Source organism: Eucyclogobius newberryi, unplaced genomic scaffold (genome assembly GCF_026437365.1).
Source record: "Eucyclogobius newberryi isolate DKJ021-1_F unplaced genomic scaffold, fEucNew1.0.hap1 SCAF_197, whole genome shotgun sequence".
Lineage (NCBI taxonomy): Eukaryota > Metazoa > Chordata > Actinopteri > Gobiiformes > Gobiidae > Eucyclogobius > Eucyclogobius newberryi.
Genome location: NW_027315831.1, coordinates 29822 through 57396, shown reverse-complemented (window position 1 = coordinate 57396; position 27575 = coordinate 29822). Strand labels below are relative to the sequence as shown.

Genomic DNA, 27575 nt, shown 5'->3' with positions numbered 1-27575 from the left:
GATTCTGAAAACTCGACACTGGGAAAAAACGCTCGATACCGTTTTCCACACGACAGAACGTGATTGTTGAAAATATTAGACTTTCGATGACACAAACAAACGAAGGACTGGACCCACGTCGTAACGGACGGAACATGGACAAATGTGACATAAACTGGACTAAATGGGACTGACATTTTGGACCTGGTTTTATGCTTTAACCTCTTTATTTTCATCTGGACGCATTAGTCTTCAAACGCTCTTTTCACATCAGATACACTTTTTTTTTCCGTTCCGTTGTTGTTGTTATTGTAGCTTTATTTACACACGTTTTGATTGGTCTGTTTTGTTTGTTTTTTCTCCCCAAATTTTTTTAAATTTAAAAATAGAAGAAAAACAAAGTAAATAATAGACTTTCTTTACGTTTCCGTGAGTTCTTTTGCTCTAATAAGGCTCAAGATCATTGAAAAAACGATGAAAGAAAAGACGACGTTCTCTCATGTTCACAGGGGTTTTTGCTCTAGGTTTTTTGTTTTTTATTCTCAAAAAAAAAAAAAAATTAAGAGAAAAGAAAACAATAGACTTTCTTTACATTTCCGTGCATTCGTTGTTCTGATTAAGCTCAAGATCGTTCATAAACCATGAAAGAAAAGACGACGTTCTCTCATATTCACGGGGGTTTTGCTCTAGATTTTTTTTTTTTAATTCTCAATTTAAAAAAATTGAAAAGAAAAGAAAAGACTTTCTTCACGTTTATGTGCTTCTTAGTTCTGATTAAGCTCAAGATCGTTCATAAACCATGAAAGAAAAGGTTGTGTTTACGGTATTTTTTGCTCTAGATTTATTTTTTTTATTCTCAATTTTAAAAAAAATTAAATAAAAGAAAACAATAGACTTTCTTTACATTTCCATGCGTTCTTTTGCTCTAATAAGGCTCAAGATCGTTCATAAACCATGAAGGAAAAGGCGACGTTCTCTTATATTTACGGGATTCTTTCGCTCTCGTCTCGACACCAGTTTTATTTCAGTTCTTCTCCTGATCCTTTTGTCATAAACACATAAACACATCATGAGGACACGCGCCAGACCACAAGTGTGCACGCGGCGCATGTGGCACACGCGGCGCATGTGGCAGGCGCATGTGGCAGGCGCATGTGGCAGGCGGCGCATGTGGCACACGCGGCGCATGTGGCACACGCGGCGCATGTGGCAGGCGCATGTGGCAGGCGCATGTGGCAGGCGCATGTGGCAGGCGCATGTGGCAGGCGCATGTGGCACACGCGGCGCATGTGGCAGGCGGCGCATGTGGCACACGCGGCGCATGTGGCAGGCGGCGCATGTGGCACACGCGGCGCATGTGGCACACGCGGCGCATGTGGCACACGCGGCGCATGTGGCAGGCGCATGTGGCAGGCGCATGTGGCAGGCGCATGTGGCACACGCGGCGCATGTGGCAGGCGGCGCATGTGGCACACGCGGCGCATGTGGCAGGCGGCGCATGTGGCACACGCGGCGCATGTGGCAGGCGGCGCATGTGGCACACGCGGCGCATGTGGCAGGCGCATGTGGCAGGCGCATGTGGCACACGCGGCGCATGTGGCAGGCGGCGCATGTGGCACACGCGGCGCATGTGGCACACGCGGCGCATGTGGCACACGCGGCGCATGTGGCAGGCGCATGTGGCAGGCGCATGTGGCACACGCGGCGCATGTGGCAGGCGGCGCATGTGGCACACGCGGCGCATGTGGCAGGCGCATGTGGCAGGCGCATGTGGCAGGCGCATGTGGCAGGCGCATGTGGCACGCGCATGTGGCACGCTGTCGAGCTGGTTTGCGTGCGCGTGATTGGTTGGCCCAGTTCTCGCTCTCGTCGGTTGTGTAACGGCTCACGCTGCTGTGACATAACCTCCTCCTCCTCCTCCTCCTCCTCCTCCTCCTCCTCCTCCTCCTCCTCCTCGCCGCAGAGGAGAGCGAAAGGCTGCGGCGCTCAAAGTCACGACCGCGGCGCCCGAGCCTCGGAGCGGGATTGTAACGTTACACAACCGTTACGACCTCGGCGGCGCGACACGGTTCCACAGAAAGACTTCTTAAACACAAGTTAAAGGTGTAAAATGTACACAAAAGGGTTAAACGACTCTTTTAGTGGAAGACTGAGACTTTTGAAATACATTTATAACAGAAAAAGTGTCCCGGTGTCGGTTTATGAGCGACTGGAATCCCTTTGTTACACAACGACCTGGAGCTGGGACTTTTCCATCGAGACGAACGGGCGTGGGAGGAGGAGCTTCTGAGGGGAGGAGGAGCTTCTGAGGGGAGGAGGAGGAGGAGGAGAAGAGAAGGGGGAGGAGAGGAGGGGGAGAGGAGGAGAGGAGGAGGAGGAGCTTCTGAGGGGAGGAAGAGGAGGAGGAGAAGAGAAGGGGGAGGAGAGGAGGGGGAGAGGAGGAGAGGAGGAGGAGCTTCTGAGGGGAGGAGGAGGAGGAGGAGGAGAAGAGAAGGAGGAGGAGAGGAGGGGGAGAGGAGGAGAGGAGGAGGAGGAGCTTCTGAGAGGAGGAGGAGCTTCTGAGGGGAGGAGGAGGAGGAGGAGGAGGAGCTTCTGAGGGGAGGAGGAGCTTCTGAGGGGAGGAGGAGGAGGAGGAGAGGAGAAGGAGGAGGAGAGGAGGGGGAGAGGAGGAGAGGAGGAGGAGGAGCTTCTGAGAGGAGGAGGAGCTTCTGAGGGGAGGAGGAGGAGGAGAGGAGAAGGAGGAGGAGAGGAGGGGGAGAGGAGGAGAGGAGGAGGAGGAGCTTCTGAGGGGAGGAGGAGCTTCTGAGGGGAGGAGGAGGAGGAGAGGAGAAGGAGGAGGAGAGGAGGGGGAGAGGAGGAGAGGAGGAGGAGGAGCTTCTGAGAGGAGGAGGAGCTTCTGAGGGGAGGAGGAGCTTCTGAGGGGAGGAGGAGCTTCTGAGGGGAGGAGGAGGAGGAGGAGGAGAGGAGGAGGAGCTTCTGAGAGAAGGAGGAGCTTCTGAGAGAAGGAGGAGCTTCTGAGGGGAGGAGGAGCTTCTGAGGGGAGGAGGAGGAGGAGGAGGAGAAGAGAAGGAGGAGGAGAGGAGGAGGAGCTTCTGAGGGGAGGAGGAGCTTCTGAGGGGAGGAGGAGGAGGAGGAGGAGGAGAAGAGAAGGAGGAGGAGAGGAGGAGGAGCTTCTGAGAGGAGGAGGAGCTTCTGAGGGGAGGAGGAGCTTCTGAGAGGAGGAGGAGGAGGAGAAGAGAAGGAGGAGGAGAGGAGGAGGAGGAGCTTCTGAGAGAAGGAGGAGCTTCTGAGGGGAGGAGGAGGAGGAGGAGGAGCTTCTGAGGGGAGGAGGAGCTTCTGAGGGGAGGAGGAGGAGGAGGAGAAGAGAAGGAGGAGGAGAGGAGGAGGAGCTTCTGAGGGGAGGAGGAGCTTCTGAGGGGAGGAGGAGGAGGAGGAGGAGGAGAAGAGAAGGAGGAGGAGAGGAGGAGGAGCTTCTGAGAGGAGGAGGAGCTTCTGAGGGGAGGAGGAGCTTCTGAGAGGAGGAGGAGGAGAAGAGAAGGAGGAGGAGAGGAGGAGGAGGAGCTTCTGAGAGAAGGAGGAGCTTCTGAGGGGAGGAGGAGGAGGAGGAGGAGAAGAGAAGGAGGAGGAGAGGAGGAGGAGGAGCTTCTGAGAGGAGGAGGAGCTTCTGAGAGGAGGAGGAGCTTCTGAGGGGAGGAGGAGCTTCTGAGGGGAGGAGGAGGAGAAGAGAAGGAGGAGGAGAGGAGGAGGAGGAGCTTCTGAGAGGAGGAGGAGCTTCTGAGGGGAGGAGGAGCTTCTGAGAGGAGGAGGAGGAGGAGGAGAAGAGGAGGAGAAGCTTCTGAGAGGAGGAGCTTCTGAGGGGAGGAGGAGCTTCTGAGAGGAGGAGAAGAGGAGGAGGAGAGGAGGGGGAGGAGAGGAGGGGGAGAAGGAGGAGGAGGGAGGAGTAGGAGAGGAGGAGGAGGAGAGGAGGAGGAGGGGGGAGGAGTAGGAGAGGAGGAGGGAGAGGAGGGGGAGGGAGGAGTAGGAGAGGAGGAGGAGGGGGGAGGAGTAGGAGAGGAGGAGGGAGAGGAGGGGGAGGGAGGAGGAGGAGAGGAGGAGGAGGAGGGAGGAGTAGGAGAGGAGGAGGAGGAGAGGGGGAGGAGGAGGAGGAGGAGGAGGAGGAGGAGAGGAGGAGGAAAGGAGGCAGGAGGAAAGGAGGGAGGAGGAGAAGAGGAGGATGAGAGGAGGATGAGAGGAGGATGAGAGGAGGAGGAGGAGGAGGAGGAGGAGGAGGAGGAGGAGGAGGAGGAGGAGGAGGAGGAGGAGGAGGAGGAGAGGAGGAGGAAAGGAGGGAGGGAGGAGGAAAGGAGGGAGGAGGAGAGGAGGAGTTTCTGAGTGGAGGAGGCGGTCCTCTCTCTCCGCTCTGACCTCCTCCCGCGCGTCTCCTCGTCTGGTGCCTCTTCAGGACGAAGACGCCGCTGGACGTGGATCTCAGATTGTGTCTCTTCTTCGAGCAGAACGAGCGTCGTCACGGAAACGCCTTCGTGAAAACGCTCAAAACGGCGCTTCGCCCGCACGACTTTGACCCAAACGTCAAAAAACGTCACGTCAAAAAACCCCATCGTGATTAAACCGTTATTCGCGATTATTGAGACGGCGAAAAAACGACGGACGACACGAGACTTTTCCACACAATTGTGAGCGACAAAAGTGAAAGTTCCGAAATGCAACAAAAACACGATAGATTGAACTAAAAATCATCACATTTACCGTATTTTCCGGAATATAAGTCGCATAATAGAGAAGAAAAAAACATATATAAGTCGCACTGGAGTATAAGTACAAGTATAAATATAAGTATAAGTCGCACTCCGGCCAAAACGATGAAAAAAGGTGCGAATATATAAAGGATAAAATAATATATAAAGGATAAAATTATATACAAAGGATAAAATAATATACAAAGGATAAATAATATATAAAGGATAAAATAATATACAAAGGATAAAATAATATATAAAGGATAAAATAATATATAAAGGATAAAATAATATACAACGGATAAATAATATATAAAGGATAAAATAATATACAAAGGATAAATAATATATAAAGGATAAAATAATATATAAAGGATAAAATAATATATAAAGGATAAAATAATATATAAAGGATAAAATAATATACAAAGGATAAATAATATATAAAGGATAAAACAATATTTAAAGGATAAAATAATATATAAAGGATAAAATAATATACAAAGGATAAATAATATTTAAAGGATAAAACAATATATAAAGGATAAAATTATATACAAAGGATAAAATAATATACAAAGAATAAATAATATATAAAGGATAAAATAATATACAAAGGATAAAATAATATATAAAGGATAAAATAATATATAAAGGATAAAATAATATACAACGGATAAATAATATATAAAGGATAAAATAATATACAAAGGATAAATAATATATAAAGGATAAAATAATATAAAAAGGATAAATAATGTATAAAGGATAAATAATATATAAAGGATAAAATAATATATAAAGGATAAAATATAAATGAAGGAAATGCAACAACAAAAAAGCTGCTGCGGAATCTCCCGTGACGTCAGCACTGGCCCCTCCTCTCGCCTGCTCCGTCTCCCGTGGCAACGCCGTGACGTAGCCAGTGCTGCTGCGCTGTTGGGGGGCGTGGCCTGTATATAACCCGCCGCCGCCGCGCGCTCTCGCTCCGTATCACCGCGAGGCAGACGCGGCTTTTATCTGGACTTTTCCACCGGACGCGACGCGGACGTTACGGCGTTTTTTCCCACGACATTTTAACGGATTTAACCGTCCGCCGCGAGCCCCCTGAGGATGGCCGTGACCCAGGCCGGATGCGACCTGACGTACTGCCGGATGCGCGGGATCGTCTCCGTGTTGGCAGGTGAAACAAAACCCCGCGCTTTGATCCCGCAGACACGCGCGTCTGTCGGAGCGCGCGCGGCGGCGGCGGGAACGTGCGTGTCCGACCCGCGCGCGGCGTTTCAGAAGGAACAGAAGTCAAAGTAAAAGTATCAGGAAAAGAAACGAAATGAAATCGAAATGAAACGCGGGGAAATTCCAGCGCGTTCGACGTGAAAAGGGAAAATAACGAGGGATAAAAATAGACAAAAATAGAACTATTATATTAAAATGTTTGAATTTTTACGACATTTACTATAATCAAAATTTCAGTTCGTTTCGCATGTTTTTTTCGCATTATGAAGAACTATTGATCAAAACAAAGATAATTTAAACCTTAAACTTTCTAAATCTGTTGAAATTTAAATTTTTTTTTCAGCCAGAGCTTCATTTGACCCACTTTGACCGTTCAAGCAGATTACTGACCAATGAAACATGGGCCTGTTACTGACCAATGAAACATGGGCCTGTTACTGACCAATGAAACATGGGCCTGTTACTGACCAATGAAACATGGGCCTGTTACTGACCAATGAAACATGGGCCTGTTACTGACCAATGAAACATGGGCCTGTTACTGACCAATGAAACATGGGCCTGTTACTGACCAATGAAACATGGGCCTGACCTGTTCAAATGTGGATTAAACCTGAAAGACGCTCGTCTGAGGAGGCTCAACATGACTGACCCGAGGCTGGACGTCTGTGACTGACCCGAGGCTGGACACTGGTCTGTGACTGACCCGAGGCTGGACGTCTGTGACTGACCTGAGGCTGGACACTGGTCTGTGACTGACCTGAGGCTGGACGTCTGTGACTGACCTGAGGCTGGAAACTGGCCTGTGACTGACCTGAGGCTGGACACTGGTCTGTGACTGACCTGAGACTGGACGTCTGTGACTGACCTGAGGCTGGAAACTGGCCTGTGACTGACCTGAGGCTGGACACTGGTCTGTGACTGACCTGAGGCTGGACGTCTGTGACTGACCTGAGGCTGGAAACTGGCCTGTGACTGACCTGAGGCTGGACACTGGTCTGTGACTGACCTGAGGCTGGAAACTTGCCTGTGACTGACCTGAGGCTGGAAACTGGCCTGTGACTGACCTGAGGCTGGACACTGGTCTGTGACTGACCCGAGGCAGGACACTGGTCTGTGACTGACCTGAGGCTGGACACTGGTCTGTGACTGACCCGAGGCAGGACACTGGTCTGTGACTGACCCGAGGCTGGACGTCTGTGACTGACCTGAGGCTGGACACTGGTCTGTGACTGACCCGAGGCTGGACGTCTGTGACTGACCTGAGGCTGGACACTGGTCTGTGACTGACCCGAGGCTGGACGTCTGTGACTGACCTGAGGCTGGACACTGGCCTGTGACTGACCTGAGGCTGGACACTGGTCTGTGACTGACCCGAGGCTGGACACTGGTCTGTGACTGACCCGAGGCTGGACGTCTGTGACTGACCTGAGGCTGGACACTGGCCTCTGACTGACCTGAGGCTGGACACTGGTCTGTGACTGACCCGAGGCTGGACGTCTGTGACTGACCCGAGGCTGGACACTGGTCTGTGACTGACCCGAGGCTGGACACTGGTCTGTGACTGACCTGAGGCTGGACACTGGCCTGTGACTGACCCGAGGCTGGACACTGGTCTGTGACTGACCTGAGGCTGGACACTGGCCTGTGACTGACCCGAGGCAGGACACTGGTCTGTGACTGACCCGAGGCTGGACGTCTGTGACTGACCTGAGGCTGGACACTGGCCTGTGACTGACCCGAGGCAGGACACTGGTCTGTGACTGACCTGAGGCTGGACACTGGCCTGTGACTGACCCGAGGCAGGACACTGGTCTGTGACTGACCTGAGGCTGGACACTGGTCTGTGACTGACCCGAGGCAGGACACTGGTCTGTGACTGACCCGAGGCTGGACACTGGTCTGTGACTGACCCGAGGCTGGACGTCTGTGACTGACCCGAGGCTGGACACTGGTCTGTGACTGACCCGAGGCTGGACACTGGTCTGTGACTGACCTGAGGCTGGACACTGGCCTGTGACTGACCCGAGGCTGGACACTGGTCTGTGACTGACCTGAGGCTGGACACTGGCCTGTGACTGACCCGAGGCAGGACACTGGTCTGTGACTGACCCGAGGCTGGACGTCTGTGACTGACCTGAGGCTGGACACTGGCCTGTGACTGACCCGAGGCAGGACACTGGTCTGTGACTGACCTGAGGCTGGACACTGGCCTGTGACTGACCCGAGGCAGGACACTGGTCTGTGACTGACCTGAGGCTGGACACTGGCCTGTAACTGACCCGAGGCAGGACACTGGTCTGTGACTGACCTGAGGCTGGACACTGGTCTGTGACTGACCCGAGGCAGGACACTGGTCTGTGACTGACCCGAGGCTGGACGTCTGTGACTGACCTGAGGCTGGACACTGGTCTGTGACTGACCCGTTGCATAAGAGTCTCTATTCTGTCCTGTTCTGACCGTCCTCGCGTGCTCGTCTGACCTCTCCAAGCTCAGATGACAGGTTCTTTGGGTTCTTACGTCTGAAGGTTCCTGAAGAATCTTGAAGGTTCCTGAAGGTTCATAAAGGTTCCTAAATGTTCCTGAAGGTTCCTGAAGGTTCCTGAAGGGTCCTGAAGGGTCTTGAAGGGTCTTGAAGGGCCCTGAAGGTTCTTGAAGGTCCTTGAAGGGTCCTGAAGATTCTTGAAGGTTCTTGAAGGTTTCTAAAGGTTCCTGAAGGGTCTTGAAGGGTCCTGAAGGGTCCTAAAGATTCTTGAAGGTTCCTAAAGGTTCCTGAAGGGTGCAGAAGGATCCAGAAGGTTCCTGAAGGTTCCTAAAGGTTCTTGAAGGGTCCTGAAGGGTCTTGAAGGGTCCTGAAGGGTCTTGAAGGGTCCTAAATGTTCCTGAAGGGTCCTGAAGGTTTTCGAAGGATCCTGAAGGGTCCTGAAGGGTCCTGAATGTTCCTGAATGTTCCTGAAGGTTCTTGAAGGGTCTTGAAGGTCCTGAAGGGTCTTGAGGGGTCTTGAGGGGTCTTGAAGGGTCTTGAAGGTTCCTGAAGGGTCCTGAATGTTCTTGAAAGGTCTTGAAGGTTCCTGAAGGGTCCTGAAGGGTCCTGAATGTTCTTGAAGGTTCTCCGGTGATGCTGTTTACCCCCAATGACCTCCGTCTGTGTCTTTGTCGTTGCAGCGTTTATCAAAGAGCGTAAGATGGGACTGAACGACTTCATCCAGAAGTTGGCCTCGACGCCGCACATCTGCCAACAGTGAGTACTTTTCCACCGGACGCTAGCGGTCAGCGACGCCCGTACTGGAGCGGTCAGCGACGCCCGTAAACGATTGTTGGTTTCAGCCCTAGTGGTTAGAGCGTTCGCCCATCGACCAGGAGGGTTTGATACCCAGGCCTCTTCTATCGGGGCAGATGTGGCTAAGGGAAAATGGCGACCGAAGAACGAACCGGAAAAGCGCTTGTGACACGGGAAAGGGCCAGATCTGGACGAAGCGGGACGTCCAGGAGGAGGGTTAATCCGCGGGCCGAGGAGAGCGCAAGAATAACCCAGTTTGTTCAGAAGCTAGCACAGCAGCGGCGGCGGCGGCGGCTAATAACGCTAACCACGCTAACCCCATTGGCGCCACGCTAATCCCGCTGTCCTCCAGCGTAATGCTATTAACCGGTCAGAACAGCTCATTCGGGTGTCCAGAGCAGACAGGAACACGCGCGTCATGGAAAAGACCGGCTGTAAAAGGACGTCGGGCGCTCGGAATGTCGCCCGAAATGTGGAAATATAAAGTTTGTTTGCAAACAAAAACATGGCTCGTTCTGGCTCTCAGGTGTAGATTTTGTGATCGAGGAGCCAAATGTCATCAAAATTGTCCCAAATAGATTTCAATTACCGTATTTTCTGGACTATAAGTCGCACCTTTTTTCATAGTTTTGGCCGGGTGCGACTTATATTTATACTTATATACTTTTTTACTCCAGTGTTGTGTTTTTTTCTTCTCTATTATGCATTTTTTTGGCTGGTGCGACTTATAGTCCGGAAAATACGGTAAATGTGATTTAGGCTGAACGATACGGGAACGATGCGTTTTGTCCCATTGAAAGTTCATTATACATTTCATAAACAATGTGAACCTTTAATCGTTGCCGTTTGACCCAAAACATCTGACTAACTTTTTCCTCCAAAGTCAGAATTTAGCTCTAATGATGATTTAAACTTATTTATGCAAATGAGGAGGTTTTAACCCAAAAATAATCTGTTATTGACGTCTTTTGTGACATTTCGATGTAATAATTCCACTGTCTTTGTTATAAAAGCTCTTTTTGTGTGAGTATTAGAGCGTTTAGTGCAGACAAATATTAGCATGCTCAAAATACAGCTACGATTCTTTTTACGGCGCCATTTTGAGGACTTTTGAATATTCTGGTTTTATTTGTTGCTTTGGCCCGAGTTTTACTTCACGACTGAGATGTTCTTTTCTCTTGATCAGATTAAAAGTGCATGTTCAAAGTGTCCTGGAGGTCACTCTGTCCTGCTAATCCCCTAAGTGCATTATGACCCTGCAGTGATAGCGGCTGGTGATAGCGGCTGGTGTTAGCGGCTGGTGTTAGCGGCTGGTGATAGCGGCTGGTGATAGCGGCTGGTGTTAGCAACTGGTGTTTGCGGCTGGCAATAGCGGCTGGCCATAGCGGCTGACGATGGCGTTAGCTGCTGGTGTTAGCGACTGGCCATATCGGCTGGCGATGGCGTTATCGGCTGGCAATGGTGTTAGTGGCTGGTGTTAGCGGCTGGCCATAACGACTGGCGTTAGTGGCTGGCGATGGTGTTAGCGGCTGGCGATGGCGTTGGCTGGCGATATCGGCTGGCATTAGTGGCTGGCGTTAGCGGCTGGCGATAGTGGCTGACATTAGCGGCTGGCGATAGTGGCTGACATTAGCGGCTGGCGATAGTGGCTGGCTTTAGCGGATGGCGATAACGGCTGGCATTAGCGGCTGGCTGGCTTTAGCGGCTGGCTTTAGCGGCTGGCGATAGCGGCTGGCATTAGCAGCTGGCATTAGCGGCTGGCGATAGTGGCTGGCTTTAGCGGCTGGCGATAGCGGCTGGCATTAGCGGCTGGCTTTAGCGGCTGGCGATAGCGGCTGGCATTAGCGGCTGGCTTTAGCGGCTGGCTTTAGCGGCTGGCATTAGCGGCTGGCGATAGCGGCTGGCATTAGCGGCTGGCGATAGTGGCTGGCTTTAGCGGATGGCGATAACGGCTGGCATTAGCGGCTGGCTATAGCATCTGGTGTTAGCGGCTGGCGTTAGCGGCTGGCTATAGCACCTGGTGTTAGCGGCTGGCGTTAGTATCTAGTGTTAGCATCTGGTGTTAGCATCTGGTGTTAGCATCTGGCATTAGTGACTGGTGTTAGCATCTGACGTTAGCATCTGGTGTTAGCAGCTGGCTTAAAGAAAAATAAACGATTACTGTGTTGAAAATGTCAGTTTAATGTGTAAAATCTTGATTTAAAAAGACTGAAATCGCTCCAGATCCGTTTGTGGAATTAAACCTGTTCAAATGTTTAAACGCTCTAAACTGGTCCGTTTGGCTCATGTTCTGAACGTGTTGTGTTCTCAGCGTGTTGTGTTCTCAGCGTGTTGTGTTGTGTTCTCAGCGTGTTGTGTTGCGTTCTCAGCATGTTGTTGCGTTCTCAGCGTGTTGTGTTGTGTTCTCAGCGTGTTGTGTTCTCAGCGTGTTGTGTTGCGTTCTCGGCGTGTTGTGTTGCGTTCTCGGCGTGTTGTGTTGCGTTCTCGGCGTGTTGTGTTGCGTTCTCAGCGTGTTGTGTTCTCAGCGTGTTGTGTTGCGTTCTCAGCGTGTTGCGTTCTCAGCGTGTTGTGTTGTGTTCTCAGCGTGTTGTGTTGCGTTCTCGGCGTGTTGTGTTGCGTTCTCGGCGTGTTGTGTTGCGTTCTCAGCGTGTTGCGTTCTCAGCGTGTTGTGTTGCGTTCTGAACGTGTTGTGTTGCGTTCTCAGCGTGTTGTGTTGCTTTCTCAGCGTGTTGTGTTGCGTTCTCAGCGTGTTGTGTTGCGTTCTCAGCGTGTTGTGTTGTGTTCTGAACGTGTTGTGTTGCGTTCTGAACGTGTTGTGTTGCGTTCTGAACGTGTTGTGTTGCGTTCTCAGCGTGTTGTGTTGCGTTCTCAGCGTGTTGTGTTGCGTTCTCAGCGTGTTGTGTTGCGTTCTCAGCGTGTTGTGTTGCGTTCTCAGCGTGTTGTGTTGCGTTCTCAGCGTGTTGTGTTGCGTTCTCAGCGTGTTGTGTTGCGTTCTGAACGTGTTGTGTTGCGTTCTGAACGTGTTGTGTTGCGTTCTCAGCGTGTTGTGTTCTCAGCGTGTTGTGTTGCGTTCTCAGCGTGTTGTGTTGCGTTCTGAACGTGTTGTGTTGCGTTCTGAACGTGTTGTGTTGCGTTCTGAACGTGTTGTGTTGCGTTCTGAACGTGTTGTGTTCTCAGCGTGTTGCGTTGTGTTCTCAGCGTGTTGCGTTGTGTTCTCAGCGTGTTGCGTTGCGTTCTCAGCGTGTTGCGTTGCGTTCTCAGCGTGTTGCGTTGCATTCTCAGTGTGTTGCGTTGCGTTCTGAACATGTTGCGTTGCTTTCTGAACGTGTTGTGTTGCGTTCTGAACGTGTTGTGTTGCGTTCTCAGCGTGTTGTGTTGTGTTCTCAGCGTGTTGTGTTCTCAGCGTGTTACGTTCTCAGCTTGTTGTGTTACGTTCTCAGCGTGTTGTGTTGCGTTCTCAGCGTGTTGTGTTGCGTTCTGAACGTGTTGTGTTGCGTTCTTAGTGTGTTGTGTTGCGTTCTCAGCGTGTTGTGTTCTCAGCGTGTTGTGTTGCGTTCTGAACGTGTTGTGTTGCGTTCTGAACGTGTTGTGTTGCGTTCTGAACGTGTTGTGTTGCGTTCTGAGCGTGTTGTGTTGCGTTCTGAATGTGTTGTGTTGCGTTCTCAGCGTGTTGCGTTCTCAGCGTGTTGTGTTGCGTTCTCAGCGTGTTGTGTTGCGTTCTCAGCGTGTTGTGTTGCGTTCTGAACGTGTTGTGTTGCGTTCTCAGCGTGTTGTGTTGCGTTGTCAGCGTGTTGTGTTGCGTTCTGAACGTGTTGTGTTGCGTTCTGAACGTGTTGTGTTGCGTTCTGAACGTGTTGTGTTGCGTTCTGAACGTGTTGTGTTGCGTTCTGAGCGTGTTGTGTTGCGTTCTGAACGTGTTGTGTTGCGTTCTCAGCGTGTTGCGTTCTCAGCGTGTTGTGTTGCGTTCTCAGCGTGTTGTGTTGCGTTCTCAGCGTGTTGTGTTGCGTTCTGAACGTGTTGTGTTGCGTTCTCAGCGTGTTGTGTTGCGTTCTCAGCGTGTTGTGTTGCGTTCTGAACGTGTTGTGTTGCGTTCTGAACGTGTTGTGTTGCGTTCTGAACGTGTTGTGTTGCGTTCTCAGCGTGTTGCGTTCTCAGCGTGTTGTGTTGCGTTCTGAACGTGTTGTGTTGCGTTCTGAACGTGTTGTGTTGCGTTCTGAACGTGTTGTGTTGCGTTCTCAGCGTGTTGTGTTGCGTTCTCAGCGTGTTGTGTTGCGTTCTCAGCGTGTTGTGTTGCGTTCTCTGCGTGTTGTGTTGTGTTCTCAGCGTGTTGCGTTCTCAGCGTGTTGTGTTGCGTTCTCAGCGTGTTGTGTTGCGTTCTCAGCGTGTTGTGTTGCGTTCTAAGCGTGTTGTGTTGCGTTCTGAACGTGTTGTGTTGCGTTCTGAACGTGTTGTGTTGCGTTCTGAACGTGTTGTGTTGCGTTCTCAGTGTGTTGTGTTGTGTTCTCAGCGTGTTGTGTTGTGTTCTCAGCGTGTTGTGTTGTGTTCTGAACGTGTTGTGTTGCGTTCTGAACGTGTTGTGTTGCGTTCTGAACGTGTTGTGTTGCGTTCTCAGCGTGTTGTGTTGCGTTCTCAGCGTGTTGTGTTGCGTTCTCAGCGTGTTGTGTTGCATTCTCAGCGTGTTGTGTTGTGTTCTCAGCGTGTTGCGTTCTCAGCGTGTTGTGTTGTGTTCTCAGCGTGTTGTGTTGTGTTGTGTTCTCAGCGTGTTGCGTTCTCAGCGTGTTGTGTTGTGTTCTCAGCGTGTTGTGTTGTGTTCTCAGCATGTTGCGTTCTCAGCGTGTTGTGTTCTCAGCGTGTTGTGTTGCGTTCTCAGCGTGTTGTGTTCTCAGCGTGTTGTGTTGCGTTCTGAACGTGTTGTGTTCTCAGCGTGTTGTGTTGCGTTCTGAACGTGTTGTGTTGCGTTCTGAATGTGTTGTGTTGCGTTCTCAGCGTGTTGTGTTGCGTTCTGAACGTGTTGTGTTCTCAGCGTGTTGTGTTGCGTTCTGAACGTGTTGTGTTGCGTTCTGAATGTGTTGTGTTGTGTTCTCAGCGTGTTGTGTTGCGTTCTGAACGTGTTGTGTTCTCAGCGTGTTGTGTTGCGTTCTGAACGTGTTGTGTTGCGTTCTGAATGTGTTGTGTTGTGTTCTCAGCGTGTTGTGTTGCGTTCTGAACGTGTTGTGTTCTCAGCGTGTTGTGTTGCGTTCTGAACGTGTTGTGTTGCGTTCTGAATGTGTTGTGTTGCGTTCTCAGCGTGTTGTGTTGCGTTCTGAACGTGTTGTGTTGTGTTCTGAACGTGTTGTGTTGCGTTCTCAGCGTGTTGCGTTGCGTTCTCAGCGTGTTGTGTTGCGTTCTCAGCGTGTTGTGTTGTGTTCTCAGCGTGTTGCGTTGCGTTCTCAGCGTGTTGCGTTGCGTTCTCAGCGTGTTGTGTTGTGTTCTCAGCGTGTTGTGTTGCGTTCTCAGCGTGTTGTGTTGTGTTCTCAGCGTGTTGCGTTGCGTTCTCAGCGTGTTGTGTTGCGTTCTCAGCGTGTTGTGTTGTGTTCTCAGCGTGTTGTGTTGCGTTCTCAGCGTGTTGTGTTGTGTTCTCAGCGTGTTGCGTTGCGTTCTCAGCGTGTTGCGTTGCGTTCTCAGCGTGTTGTGTTGTGTTCTCAGCGTGTTGTGTTGTGTTCTCAGCGTGTTGTGTTGCGTTCTCAGCGTGTTGTGTTGTGTTCTCAGCGTGTTGTGTTGTGTTCTCAGCGTGTTGTGTTGTGTTCTGAACGTGTTGTGTTGCGTTCTGAACGTGTTGTGTTGCGTTCTGAACGTGTTGTGTTGCGTTCTCAGCGTGTTGTGTTGCGTTCTCAGCGTGTTGTGTTGCATTCTCAGCGTGTTGTGTTGTGTTCTCAGCGTGTTGCGTTCTCAGCGTGTTGTGTTGTGTTCTCAGCGTGTTGTGTTGTGTTGTGTTCTCAGCGTGTTGCGTTCTCAGCGTGTTGTGTTGTGTTCTCAGCGTGTTGTGTTGTGTTCTCAGCATGTTGCGTTCTCAGCGTGTTGTGTTCTCAGCGTGTTGTGTTGCGTTCTCAGCGTGTTGTGTTCTCAGCGTGTTGTGTTGCGTTCTGAACGTGTTGTGTTCTCAGCGTGTTGTGTTGCGTTCTGAACGTGTTGTGTTGCGTTCTGAATGTGTTGTGTTGCGTTCTCAGCGTGTTGTGTTGCGTTCTGAACGTGTTGTGTTCTCAGCGTGTTGTGTTGCGTTCTGAACGTGTTGTGTTGCGTTCTGAATGTGTTGTGTTGTGTTCTCAGCGTGTTGTGTTGCGTTCTGAACGTGTTGTGTTCTCAGCGTGTTGTGTTGCGTTCTGAACGTGTTGTGTTGCGTTCTGAATGTGTTGTGTTGTGTTCTCAGCGTGTTGTGTTGCGTTCTGAACGTGTTGTGTTCTCAGCGTGTTGTGTTGCGTTCTGAACGTGTTGTGTTGCGTTCTGAATGTGTTGTGTTGCGTTCTCAGCGTGTTGTGTTGCGTTCTGAACGTGTTGTGTTGTGTTCTGAACGTGTTGTGTTGCGTTCTCAGCGTGTTGCGTTGCGTTCTCAGCGTGTTGTGTTGCGTTCTCAGCGTGTTGTGTTGTGTTCTCAGCGTGTTGCGTTGCGTTCTCAGCGTGTTGCGTTGCGTTCTCAGCATGTTGTGTTGTGTTCTCAGCGTGTTGTGTTGCGTTCTCAGCGTGTTGTGTTGTGTTCTCAGCGTGTTGCGTTGCGTTCTCAGCGTGTTGTGTTGCGTTCTCAGCGTGTTGTGTTGTGTTCTCAGCGTGTTGTGTTGCGTTCTCAGCGTGTTGTGTTGTGTTCTCAGCGTGTTGCGTTGCGTTCTCAGCGTGTTGCGTTGCGTTCTCAGCGTGTTGTGTTGTGTTCTCAGCGTGTTGTGTTGCGTTCTCAGCGTGTTGTGTTGTGTTCTCAGCGTGTTGTGTTGTGTTCTCAGCGTGTCGTGTTGTGTTCTCAGCGTGTTGTGTTGTGTTCTCAGCGTGGAGGTGAACAACTTCCTGAAGATCGACCAGAACCAGGAAGTGGACCAGGAAGCGCTTCCTGACCCGGTACGAAAATGAACTCTGAACATGAGACGAGCCCGAAACAATCGAGTCACAATAACACGACGTCATGTGCTTTTCCTTAGATGCTACGCCACTCACGCACTTCACTGGCAGAGGACACCACGTGAGTCTAACACTGGACTAAAGTGGACTAACACTGGACTAAAAGTGGACTAAAGCTGGACTACAACTGGACTACAACTGGACTAACACTGGACTACAACTGGACTACAACTGGACTAAAGCTGGACTACAACTGGACTAAAGCTGGACTAAAGCTGGACTAAAGCTGGACTACAACTGGACTACAACTGGACTAACACTGGACTACAACTGGACTACAACTGGACTACAACTGGACTAAAGCTGGACTAAAGCTGGACTAAACCAGGTCTAAACCAGGACTATTGTTGTACAAACTAAAGCGACTCTTGGACTTTGACAATGGCGTTAAATGAAGTAAATTGAACTAAGTTTGTTTTTCAGGATTAAACCGTGCGACTTCGACTATCTCAAGATCATCGGGAAAGGAAGTTTTGGAAAGGTTTGTCCAGAGTTTATTCAACTAAACCACACGTGAGAGGTTAAACACGCGTGAGAGGTTAAACACACGTGAGGTTAAACACACGTGAGGTTAAACACACGTGAGGTTAAACACACGTGAGGTTAAACACACGTGAGGTTAAACACACGTGAGAGGTTAAACACACGTGAGGTTAAACACACGTGAGAGGTTAAACACACGTGAGAGGTTAAACACACGTGAGAGGTTAAACACACGTGAGACGTTAAACAAATGTGAGACGTTAAACACACGTGAGAGGTTAAACACACGTGAGAGGTTAAACACACGTGAGACGTTAAACACACGTGTGACGTTAAACACACACGTGTGAGGTTAAACACACCTGAGAGGTTAAACACACGTGAGAGGTTAAACACACGTGAGAGGTTAAACACACGTGAGACGTTAAACACACGTGAGAGGTTAAACACACGTGAGAGGTTAAACACACGTGAGACGTTAAACACACACGTGTGAGGTTAAACACACGTGAGGTTAAACACACGTGAGGTTAAACACACCTGAGAGGTTAAACACACCTGAGAGGTTAAACACACGTGAGAGGTTAAACACACGTGAGAGGTTAAACACACGTGAGAGGTTAAACACACGTGAGGTTAAACACACGTGAGAGGTTAAACACACGTGAGACGTTGAACACGTGTGAGGTTAAACACACGTGAGGTTAAACACACGTGAGATGTGTTCTCTGATTCCTGTTAGAGCTGGATTGAAAAAATAAATTTTTCGATTTTTAATCGATTTGCATATTAATGACCGATTATCGATTCGTACGTCCAAAGATCGATTTAAAAAAAAAAAAAACATTTTTAAAAAAAGTTTGAATTTTTTTTTTTTTTTAAATAAACATTTTTTTTAACATTTTTTTTGAAAAATGCTCAACGTTTACATTTTATACTTCCAGTTTCAGTACTGGCAGTGTGTGAGCAGTTTTAAAATAAAAATGCTTTTGGTAGCAACCGCTTTTAGGTGAATTCTTAATTATTTTCAAAGATAAGATAAGATATTCCTTTATTGTCCCACATGGGGACATTTCATTGTTGCAACGCAGGTAGATACAGAGGTAGATACAGAAGAACAGATCACTTATAGGAAGTCTGAAAAACACTTTCAGTAGAAGATCTCCTATACACAAAAACTCCCATTTCCCAACGAGGGATGGAGGGGAAAAAATACAGATAAAAATAAATACATAAATACCATTGCATGTGATCACGACAGTAATTGCACATGAATATGTGTCACGACGGCACATAGATTGCACATGCATTTCACAGTAATTGCACATGAATTTCACAGTAATTGCACATATGATGGAATTGCACATGGTTAGGTCAGTAAGAATAATAATACTGCACTGGTTCGTGTCGCAGTAGAATCCACTGTTGCAGATGTCGTCGCCTCAATCATGTCCTCCATTTATTGTCCTGGATTATCTTTCTTGAAGGTAGATTGACCCTTGACCTTTTCATTAGTCTTCCATCAGTAACTACCAATACTTGTAAGATTTGATGTTTCATATTGATATAATACTAGTTTGAATATGTTGCTTCTCTACACAGTCATGAAGTGAAGGAAACGGTTCAAATACATTTTTCATTTTTAATAACATTAACCCCCGGATCAAATCGGAACTCAGATCGAAATCGGAGCGAATCGGATGGGATCTGAGAAAATCGGAAAAAATCGATTTTGAAACGTAAAAATCTGAATCGAAACGATTCTTGAAATTTGGATCGAAACCCAGCTCTAGTTCCTGTTTGTGTGTTCTCTGGTTCCTGTTTCGTGTGTTCTCTGGTTCCTGTTTTGTGTGTTCTCTGGTTCCTGTTTTGTGTGTTCTCTGGTTCCTGTTTCGTGCGTTCTCTGGTTCCTGTTTCGTGCGTTCTCTGGTTCCTGTTTTGTGTGTTCTCTGGTTCCTGTTTGTGCGTTCTCTGGTTCCTGTTTTGTGCGTTCTCTGGTTCCTGTTTTGTGTGCTCTCTGGTTCCTGTTTCGTGTGTTCTCTGGTTCCTGTTTTGTGTGTTCTCTGGTTCCTGTTTGTGTGTTCTCTGGTTCCTGTTTTGTGCGTTCTCTGGTTCCTGTTTCGTGTGCTCTCTGGTTCCTGTTTCGTGTTCTCTGGTTCCTGTTTCGTGTGTTCTCTGGTTCCTGTTTTGTGTGTTCTCTGGTTCCTGTTTGTGTGTTCTCTGGTTCCTGTTTTGTGCGTTCTCTGGTTCCTGTTTGTGTGTTCTCTGGTTCCTGTTTTGTGCGTTCTCTGGTTCCTGTTTGTGTGTTCTCTGGTTCCTGTTTTGTGTGTTCTCTGGTTCCTGTTTGTGTGTTCTCTGGTTCCTGTTTTGTGTGTTCTCTGGTTCCTGTTTTGTGTGTTCTCTGGTTCCTGTTTTGTGTGTTCTCTGGTTCCTGTTTTGTGTGTTCTCTGGTTCCTGTTTTGTGTGTTCTCTGGTTCCTGTTTGTGTGTTCTCTGGTTCCTGTTTTGTGTGTTCTCTGGTTCCTGTTTTGTGTGTTCTCTGGTTCCTGTTTCGTGCGTTCTCTGGTTCCTGTTTTGTGTGTTCTCTGGTTCCTGTTTGTGTGTTCTCTGGTTCCTGTTTTGTGCGTTCTCTGGTTCCTGTTTTGTGTGCTCTCTGGTTCCTGTTTCGTGTGTTCTCTGGTTCCTGTTTTGTGCGTTCTCTGGTTCCTGTTTCGTGTGCTCTCTGGTTCCTGTTTCGTGTTCTCTGGTTCCTGTTTCGTGTGTTCTCTGGTTCCTGTTTTGTGTGTTCTCTGGTTCCTGTTTGTGTGTTCTCTGGTTCCTGTTTTGTGCGTTCTCTGGTTCCTGTTTGTGTGTTCTCTGGTTCCTGTTTTGTGCGTTCTCTGGTTCCTGTTTGTGTGTTCTCTGGTTCCTGTTTTGTGTGTTCTCTGGTTCCTGTTTGTGTGTTCTCTGGTTCCTGTTTTGTGCGTTCTCTGGTTCCTGTTTTGTGTGTTCTCTGGTTCCTGTTTTGTGTGTTCTCTGGTTCCTGTTTCGTGCGTTCTCTGGTTCCTGTTTCGTGCGTTCTCTGGTTCCTGTTTCGTGCGTTCTCTGGTTCCTGTTTCGTGCGTTCTCTGGTTCCTGTTTCGTGCGTTCTCTGGTTCCTGTTTCGTGCGTTCTCTGGTTCCTGTTTCGTGTGTTCTCTGGTTCCTGTTTTGTGTGTTCTCTGGTTCCTGTTTGTGTGTTCTCTGGTTCCTGTTTTGTGCGTTCTCTGGTTCCTGTTTCGTGTGCTCTCTGGTTCCTGTTTCGTGTTCTCTGGTTCCTGTTTCGTGTGTTCTCTGGTTCCTGTTTTGTGTGTTCTCTGGTTCCTGTTTGTGTGTTCTCTGGTTCCTGTTTTGTGCGTTCTCTGGTTCCTGTTTGTGTGTTCTCTGGTTCCTGTTTTGTGCGTTCTCTGGTTCCTGTTTGTGTGTTCTCTGGTTCCTGTTTTGTGTGTTCTCTGGTTCCTGTTTGTGTGTTCTCTGGTTCCTGTTTTGTGTGTTCTCTGGTTCCTGTTTTGTGTGTTCTCTGGTTCCTGTTTGTGTGTTCTCTGGTTCCTGTTTTGTGCGTTCTCTGGTTCCTGTTTGTGTGTTCTCTGGTTCCTGTTTTGTGTGTTCTCTGGTTCCTGTTTGTGTGTTCTCTGGTTCCTGTTTTGTGTGTTCTCTGGTTCCTGTTTTGTGTGTTCTCTGGTTCCTGTTTGTGTGTTCTCTGGTTCCTGTTTTGTGTGTTCTCTGGTTCCTGTTTCGTGCGTTCTCTGGTTCCTGTTTCGTGTGTTCTCTGGTTCCTGTTTGGATCCGGTCCAGCTCTCACGCTCTGTTTGGTTTGGAGCAGGTTCTTCTGGCTCGACACAAAGAATCTTCCAACTATTACGCCGTCAAAGTTCTGCAGAAGAGGATCGTCCTGAAGAAGAAAGAGGTGAGTCTGAGAGAACCTCCTTTTATTTAGAGGTTTCACCATCGGCTTCTCATTTCTCTATCTTGTTCTCATTTCTCCATCGTGTTCTCAGTTCTCTATCGTGTTCTCAGTTCTCTATCGTGTTCTCAGTTCTCTATCGTGTTCTCAGTTATCCATCGTGTTCTCAGTTATCCATCGTGTTCTCAAATCTTTACATGGTTCTCAGTGTTCTCTGTTCTCTAGATGGTTCTCAGTTCTCTAGATGGTTCTCAGTTCTCTAGATGGTTCTCAGTTCTCTAGATGGTTCTCAGTTCTGGCTCTTGTGTTGCAGCAAAAGCACATCATGGCCGAGCGCAGTGTCCTGATGAAGAACGTCAAGCATCCGTTCCTCGTCGGACTTCACTTCTCTTTCCAAACCGCAGACAAACTTTACTTTGTGCTGGATTACGTCAACGGAGGAGAGGTAAATGCCCCGCCCGCTGTCCTGTGCCCCGCCCGCTGTCCTGTGCCCCGCCCACGGTCCAGACAAATGTGTAATTACTTTGTGATTGTGGTTAGATTAGCATCTGGCGTTAGCATCTGGTGTTAGCATCTGGTGTTAGCATCCGGTGTTAGCAACTGGTGTTAGCAACTGGTGTTAGCGTCTGCTTTTAGCTTCTGGGCTGGCGTTAGCGGCTGGTTTTAGATTGTGGTTAAAGATTGGAGGTCAAACGTTCTAAACACGTCCAGGAGCGTTAAAACGATAGAAGAGCGTGTTTGTAGATGTGTGACCTACAGCGTTAGCATCTGTGGCGTTAGGGTTTAAACGATAGAAGAGCGTGTTTGTAGATGTGTGACCTACAGCGTTAGCATCTGTGGCGTTAGGGTTTAAACGATAGAAGAGCGTGTTTGTAGATGTGTGACCTACAGCGTTAGCATCTGTGGCGTTAGGGTTTAAACGATAGAAGAGCGTGTTTGTAGATGTGTGACCTACAGCCTTAGCATCTGTGGCGTTAGGGTTTAAACGATAGAAGAGCGTGTTTGTAGATGTGTGACCTACAGCGTTAGCATCTGTGGCGTTAGGGTTTAAACGACAGAAGAGCGTGTTTGTAGATGTGTGACCTACAGCGTTAGCATCTGTGGCGTTAGGGTTTAAACGATAGAAGAGCGTGTTTGTAGATGTGTGACCTACAGCGTTAGCATCTGTGGCGTTAGGGTTTAAACGATAGAAGAGCGTGTTTGTAGATGTGTGACCTACAGCGTTAGCATCTGTGGCGTTAGGGTTTAAACGATAGAAGAGCGTGTTTGTAGATGTGTGACCTACAGCGTTAGCATCTGTGGCGTTAGGGTTTAAACGATAGAAGAGCGTGTTTGTAGATGTGTGACCTACAGCGTTAGCATCTGTGGCGTTAGGGTTTAAACGATAGAAGAGCGTGTTTGTAGATGTGTGACCTACAGCGTTAGCATCTGTGGCGTTAGGGTTTAAACGATAGAAGAGCGTGTTTGTAGATGTGTGACCTACAGCGTTAGCATCTGTGGCGTTAGGGTTTAAACGATAGAAGAGCGTGTTTGTAGATGTGTGACCTACAGCGTTAGCATCTGTGGCGTTAGGGTTTAAACGATAGAAGAGCGTGTTTGTAGACGTGTGACCTACAGCGTTAGCATCTGTGGCGTTAGGGTTTAAACGATAGAAGAGCGTGTTTGTAGATGTGTGACCTACAGCGTTAGCATCTGTGGCGTTAGGGTTTAAACGATAGAAGAGCGTGTTTGTAGACGTGTGACCTACAGCGTTAGCATCTGTGGCGTTAGGGTTTAAACGACAGAAGAGCGTGTTTGTAGACGTGTGACCTACAGCGTTAGCATCTGGCGTTAGCGGCTGGCGTTAGGGTTTAAACGATAGAAGAGCGTGTTTGTAGACGTGTGACCTACAGCGTTAGCATCTGTGGCGTAAGGGTTTAAACGATAGAAGAGCGTGTTTGTAGACGTGTGACCTACAGCGTTAGCATCTGTGGCGTTAGGGTTTAAACGATAGAAGAGCGTGTTTGTAGATGTGTGACCTACAGCGTTAGCATCTGTGGCGTTAGGGTTTAAACAATAGAAGAGCGTGTTTGTAGATGTGTGACCTACAGCGTTAGCATCTGTGGCGTTAGGGTTTAAACGATAGAAGAGCGTGTTTGTAGATGTGTGACCTACAGCGTTAGCATCTGTGGCGTTAGGGTTTAAACGATAGAAGAGCGTGTTTGTAGATGTGTGACCTACAGCGTTAGCATCTGTGGCGTTAGGGTTTAAACGATAGAAGAGCGTGTTTGTAGATGTGTGACCTACAGCGTTAGCATCTGTGGCGTTAGGGTTTAAACGATAGAAGAGCGTGTTTGTAGATGTGTGACCTACAGCGTTAGCATCTGTGGCGTTAGGGTTTAAACGATAGAAGAGCGTGTTTGTAGATGTGTGACCTACAGCGTTAGCATCTGTGGCGTTAGGGTTTAAACGATAGAAGAGCGTGTTTGTAGATGTGTGACCTACAGCGTTAGCATCTGTGGCGTTAGGGTTTAAACGATAGAAGAGCGTGTTTGTAGATGTGTGACCTACAGCGTTAGCATCTGTGGCGTTAGGGTTTAAACGATAGAAGAGCGTGTTTGTAGATGTGTGACCTACAGCGTTAGCATCTGTGGCGTTAGGGTTTAAACGATAGAAGAGCGTGTTTGTAGATGTGTGACCTACAGCGTTAGCATCTGTGGCGTTAGAGTTTAAACGATAGAAGAGCGTGTTTGTAGACGTGTGACCTACAGCGTTAGCATCTGTGGCGTTAGGGTTTAAACGATAGAAGAGCGTGTTTGTAGACGTGTGACCTACAGCGTTAGCATCTGTGGCGTTAGGGTTTAAACGACAGAAGAGCGTGTTTGTAGACGTGTGACCTACAGCGTTAGCATCTGGCGTTAGCGGCTGGCGTTAGGGTTTAAACGATAGAAGAGCGTGTTTGTAGACGTGTGACCTACAGCGTTAGCATCTGTGGCGTAAGGGTTTAAACGATAGAAGAGCGTGTTTGTAGACGTGTGACCTACAGCGTTAGCATCTGTGGCGTTAGGGTTTAAACGACAGAAGAGCGTGTTTGTAGACGTGTGACCTACAGCGTTAGCATCTGGCGTTAGCGGCTGGCGTTAGGGTTTAAACGATAGAAGAGCGTGTTTGTAGACGTGTGACCTACAGCGTTAGCATCTGTGGCGTAAGGGTTTAAACGATAGAAGAGCGTGTTTGTAGACGTGTGACCTACAGCGTTAGCATCTGTGGCGTTAGGGTTTAAACGATAGAAGAGCGTGTTTGTAGATGTGTGACCTACAGCGTTAGCATCTGTGGCGTTAGGGTTTAAACGATAGAAGAGCGTGTTTGTAGATGTGTGACCTACAGCGTTAGCATCTGTGGCGTTAGGGTTTAAACGATAGAAGAGCGTGTTTGTAGATGTGTGACCTACAGCGTTAGCATCTGTGGCGTTAGGGTTTAAACGATAGAAGAGCGTGTTTGTAGACGTGTGACCTACAGCGTTAGCATCTGTGGCGTAAGGGTTTAAACGATAGAAGAGCGTGTTTGTAGACGTGTGACCTACAGCGTTAGCATCTGTGGCGTTAGGGTTTAAACGATAGAAGAGCGTGTTTGTAGATGTGTGACCTACAGCGTTAGCATCTGTGGCGTTAGGGTTTAAACGATAGAAGAGCGTGTTTGTAGACGTGTGACCTACAGCGTTAGCATCTGTGGCGTTAGGGTTTAAACGATAGAAGAGCGTGTTTGTAGACGTGTGACCTACAGCGTTAGCATCTGTGGCGTTAGGGTTTAAACGATAGAAGAGCGTGTTTGTAGACGTGTGACCTACAGCGTTAGCGTCTGTGGCGTTAGGGTTTAAACGATAGAAGAGCGTGTTTGTAGATGTGTGACCTACAGCGTTAGCATCTGTGGCGTAAGGGTTTAAACGATAGAAGAGCGTGTTTGTAGACGTGTGACCTACAGCGTTAGCATCTGTGGCGTTAGGGTTTAAACGATAGAAGAGCGTGTTTGTAGATGTGTGACCTACAGCGTTAGCATCTGTGGCGTTAGGGTTTAAACGATAGAAGAGCGTGTTTGTAGACGTGTGACCTACTGCGTTAGCATCTGTGGCGTTAGGGTTTAAACGATAGAAGAGCGTGTTTGTAGACGTGTGACCTACAGCGTTAGCATCTGTGGCGTTAGGGTTATAACGATAGAAGAGCGTGTTTGTAGATGTGTGACCTACAGCGTTAGCATCTGTGGCGTTAGGGTTTAAACGATAGAAGAGCGTGTTTGTAGACGTGTGACCTACAGCGTTAGCATCTGTGGCGTTAGGGTTTAAACGATAGAAGAGCGTGTTTGTAGATGTGTGACCTACAGTGTTAGCATCTGTGGCGTTAGGGTTTAAACGATAGAAGAGCGTGTTTGTAGACGTGTGACCTACAGCGTTAGCATCTGTGGCGTTAGGGTTTAAACGATAGAAGAGCGTGTTTGTAGATGTGTGACCTACAGCGTTAGCATCTGTGGCGTTAGGGTTTAAACGATAGAAGAGCGTGTTTGTAGATGTGTGACCTACAGCGTTAGCATCTGTGGCGTTAGGGTTTAAACGATAGAAGAGCGTGTTTGTAGATGTGTGACCTACAGCGTTAGCATCTGTGGCGTTAGGGTTTAAACGATAGAAGAGCGTGTTTGTAGATGTGTGACCTACAGCGTTAGCATCTGTGGCGTTAGGGTTTAAACGATAGAAGAGCGTGTTTGTAGACGTGTGACCTACAGCGTTAGCATCTGTGGCGTTAGGGTTTAAACGATAGAAGAGCGTGTTTGTAGATGTGTGACCTACAGCGTTAGCATCTGTGGCGTTAGGGTTTAAACGATAGAAGAGCGTGTTTGTAGACGTGTGACCTACAGCGTTAGCATCTGTGGCGTTAGGGTTTAAACGACAGAAGAGCGTGTTTGTAGACGTGTGACCTACAGCGTTAGCATCTGTGGCGTTAGGGTTTAAACGATAGAAGAGCGTGTTTGTAGATGTGTGACCTACAGCGTTAGCATCTGTGGCGTTAGGGTTTAAACGATAGAAGAGCGTGTTTGTAGATGTGTGACCTACAGCGTTAGCATCTGTGGCGTTAGGGTTTAAACGATAGAAGAGCGTGTTTGTAGATGTGTGACCTACAGCGTTAGCATCTGTGGCGTTAGAGTTTAAACGATAGAAGAGCGTGTTTGTAGACGTGTGACCTACAGCGTTAGCATCTGTGGCGTTAGGGTTTAAACGATAGAAGAGCGTGTTTGTAGACGTGTGACCTACAGCGTTAGCATCTGTGGCGTTAGGGTTTAAACGACAGAAGAGCGTGTTTGTAGACGTGTGACCTACAGCGTTAGCATCTGGCGTTAGCGGCTGGCGTTAGGGTTTAAACGATAGAAGAGCGTGTTTGTAGACGTGTGACCTACAGCGTTAGCATCTGTGGCGTAAGGGTTTAAACGATAGAAGAGCGTGTTTGTAGACGTGTGACCTACAGCGTTAGCATCTGTGGCGTTAGGGTTTAAACGACAGAAGAGCGTGTTTGTAGACGTGTGACCTACAGCGTTAGCATCTGGCGTTAGCGGCTGGCGTTAGGGTTTAAACGATAGAAGAGCGTGTTTGTAGACGTGTGACCTACAGCGTTAGCATCTGTGGCGTAAGGGTTTAAACGATAGAAGAGCGTGTTTGTAGACGTGTGACCTACAGCGTTAGCATCTGTGGCGTTAGGGTTTAAACGATAGAAGAGCGTGTTTGTAGATGTGTGACCTACAGCGTTAGCATCTGTGGCGTTAGGGTTTAAACGATAGAAGAGCGTGTTTGTAGATGTGTGACCTACAGCGTTAGCATCTGTGGCGTTAGGGTTTAAACGATAGAAGAGCGTGTTTGTAGATGTGTGACCTACAGCGTTAGCATCTGTGGCGTTAGGGTTTAAACGATAGAAGAGCGTGTTTGTAGACGTGTGACCTACAGCGTTAGCATCTGTGGCGTAAGGGTTTAAACGATAGAAGAGCGTGTTTGTAGACGTGTGACCTACAGCGTTAGCATCTGTGGCGTTAGGGTTTAAACGATAGAAGAGCGTGTTTGTAGATGTGTGACCTACAGCGTTAGCATCTGTGGCGTTAGGGTTTAAACGATAGAAGAGCGTGTTTGTAGACGTGTGACCTACAGCGTTAGCATCTGTGGCGTTAGGGTTTAAACGATAGAAGAGCGTGTTTGTAGACGTGTGACCTACAGCGTTAGCATCTGTGGCGTTAGGGTTTAAACGATAGAAGAGCGTGTTTGTAGACGTGTGACCTACAGCGTTAGCGTCTGTGGCGTTAGGGTTTAAACGATAGAAGAGCGTGTTTGTAGATGTGTGACCTACAGCGTTAGCATCTGTGGCGTAAGGGTTTAAACGATAGAAGAGCGTGTTTGTAGACGTGTGACCTACAGCGTTAGCATCTGTGGCGTTAGGGTTTAAACGATAGAAGAGCGTGTTTGTAGATGTGTGACCTACAGCGTTAGCATCTGTGGCGTTAGGGTTTAAACGATAGAAGAGCGTGTTTGTAGACGTGTGACCTACTGCGTTAGCATCTGTGGCGTTAGGGTTTAAACGATAGAAGAGCGTGTTTGTAGACGTGTGACCTACAGCGTTAGCATCTGTGGCGTTAGGGTTATAACGATAGAAGAGCGTGTTTGTAGATGTGTGACCTACAGCGTTAGCATCTGTGGCGTTAGGGTTTAAACGATAGAAGAGCGTGTTTGTAGACGTGTGACCTACAGCGTTAGCATCTGTGGCGTTAGGGTTTAAACGATAGAAGAGCGTGTTT

General features: G+C 48.5%; 1 protein-coding gene across 1 annotated transcript in view; it reads left to right on the top strand.

Moving 5' to 3' along the window:
* Window positions 1–5822: 5822 nt before the first annotated feature.
* LOC140366857 (serine/threonine-protein kinase Sgk1) overlaps window positions 5823–27575 on the top strand; it is a 35310-nt gene continuing 13557 nt past the window's right edge. Inside the window, exons 1-7 of the mRNA XM_072453043.1 lie at window positions 5823–5898; window positions 9117–9192; window positions 16242–16311; window positions 16392–16432; window positions 16795–16852; window positions 20694–20777; window positions 21088–21219. Coding sequence (XP_072309144.1) covers window positions 5829–5898; window positions 9117–9192; window positions 16242–16311; window positions 16392–16432; window positions 16795–16852; window positions 20694–20777; window positions 21088–21219 — 531 coding nt within the window. The 5' untranslated portion in view covers window positions 5823–5828. The remainder of the gene's footprint in view (window positions 5899–9116; window positions 9193–16241; window positions 16312–16391; window positions 16433–16794; window positions 16853–20693; window positions 20778–21087; window positions 21220–27575) is intronic.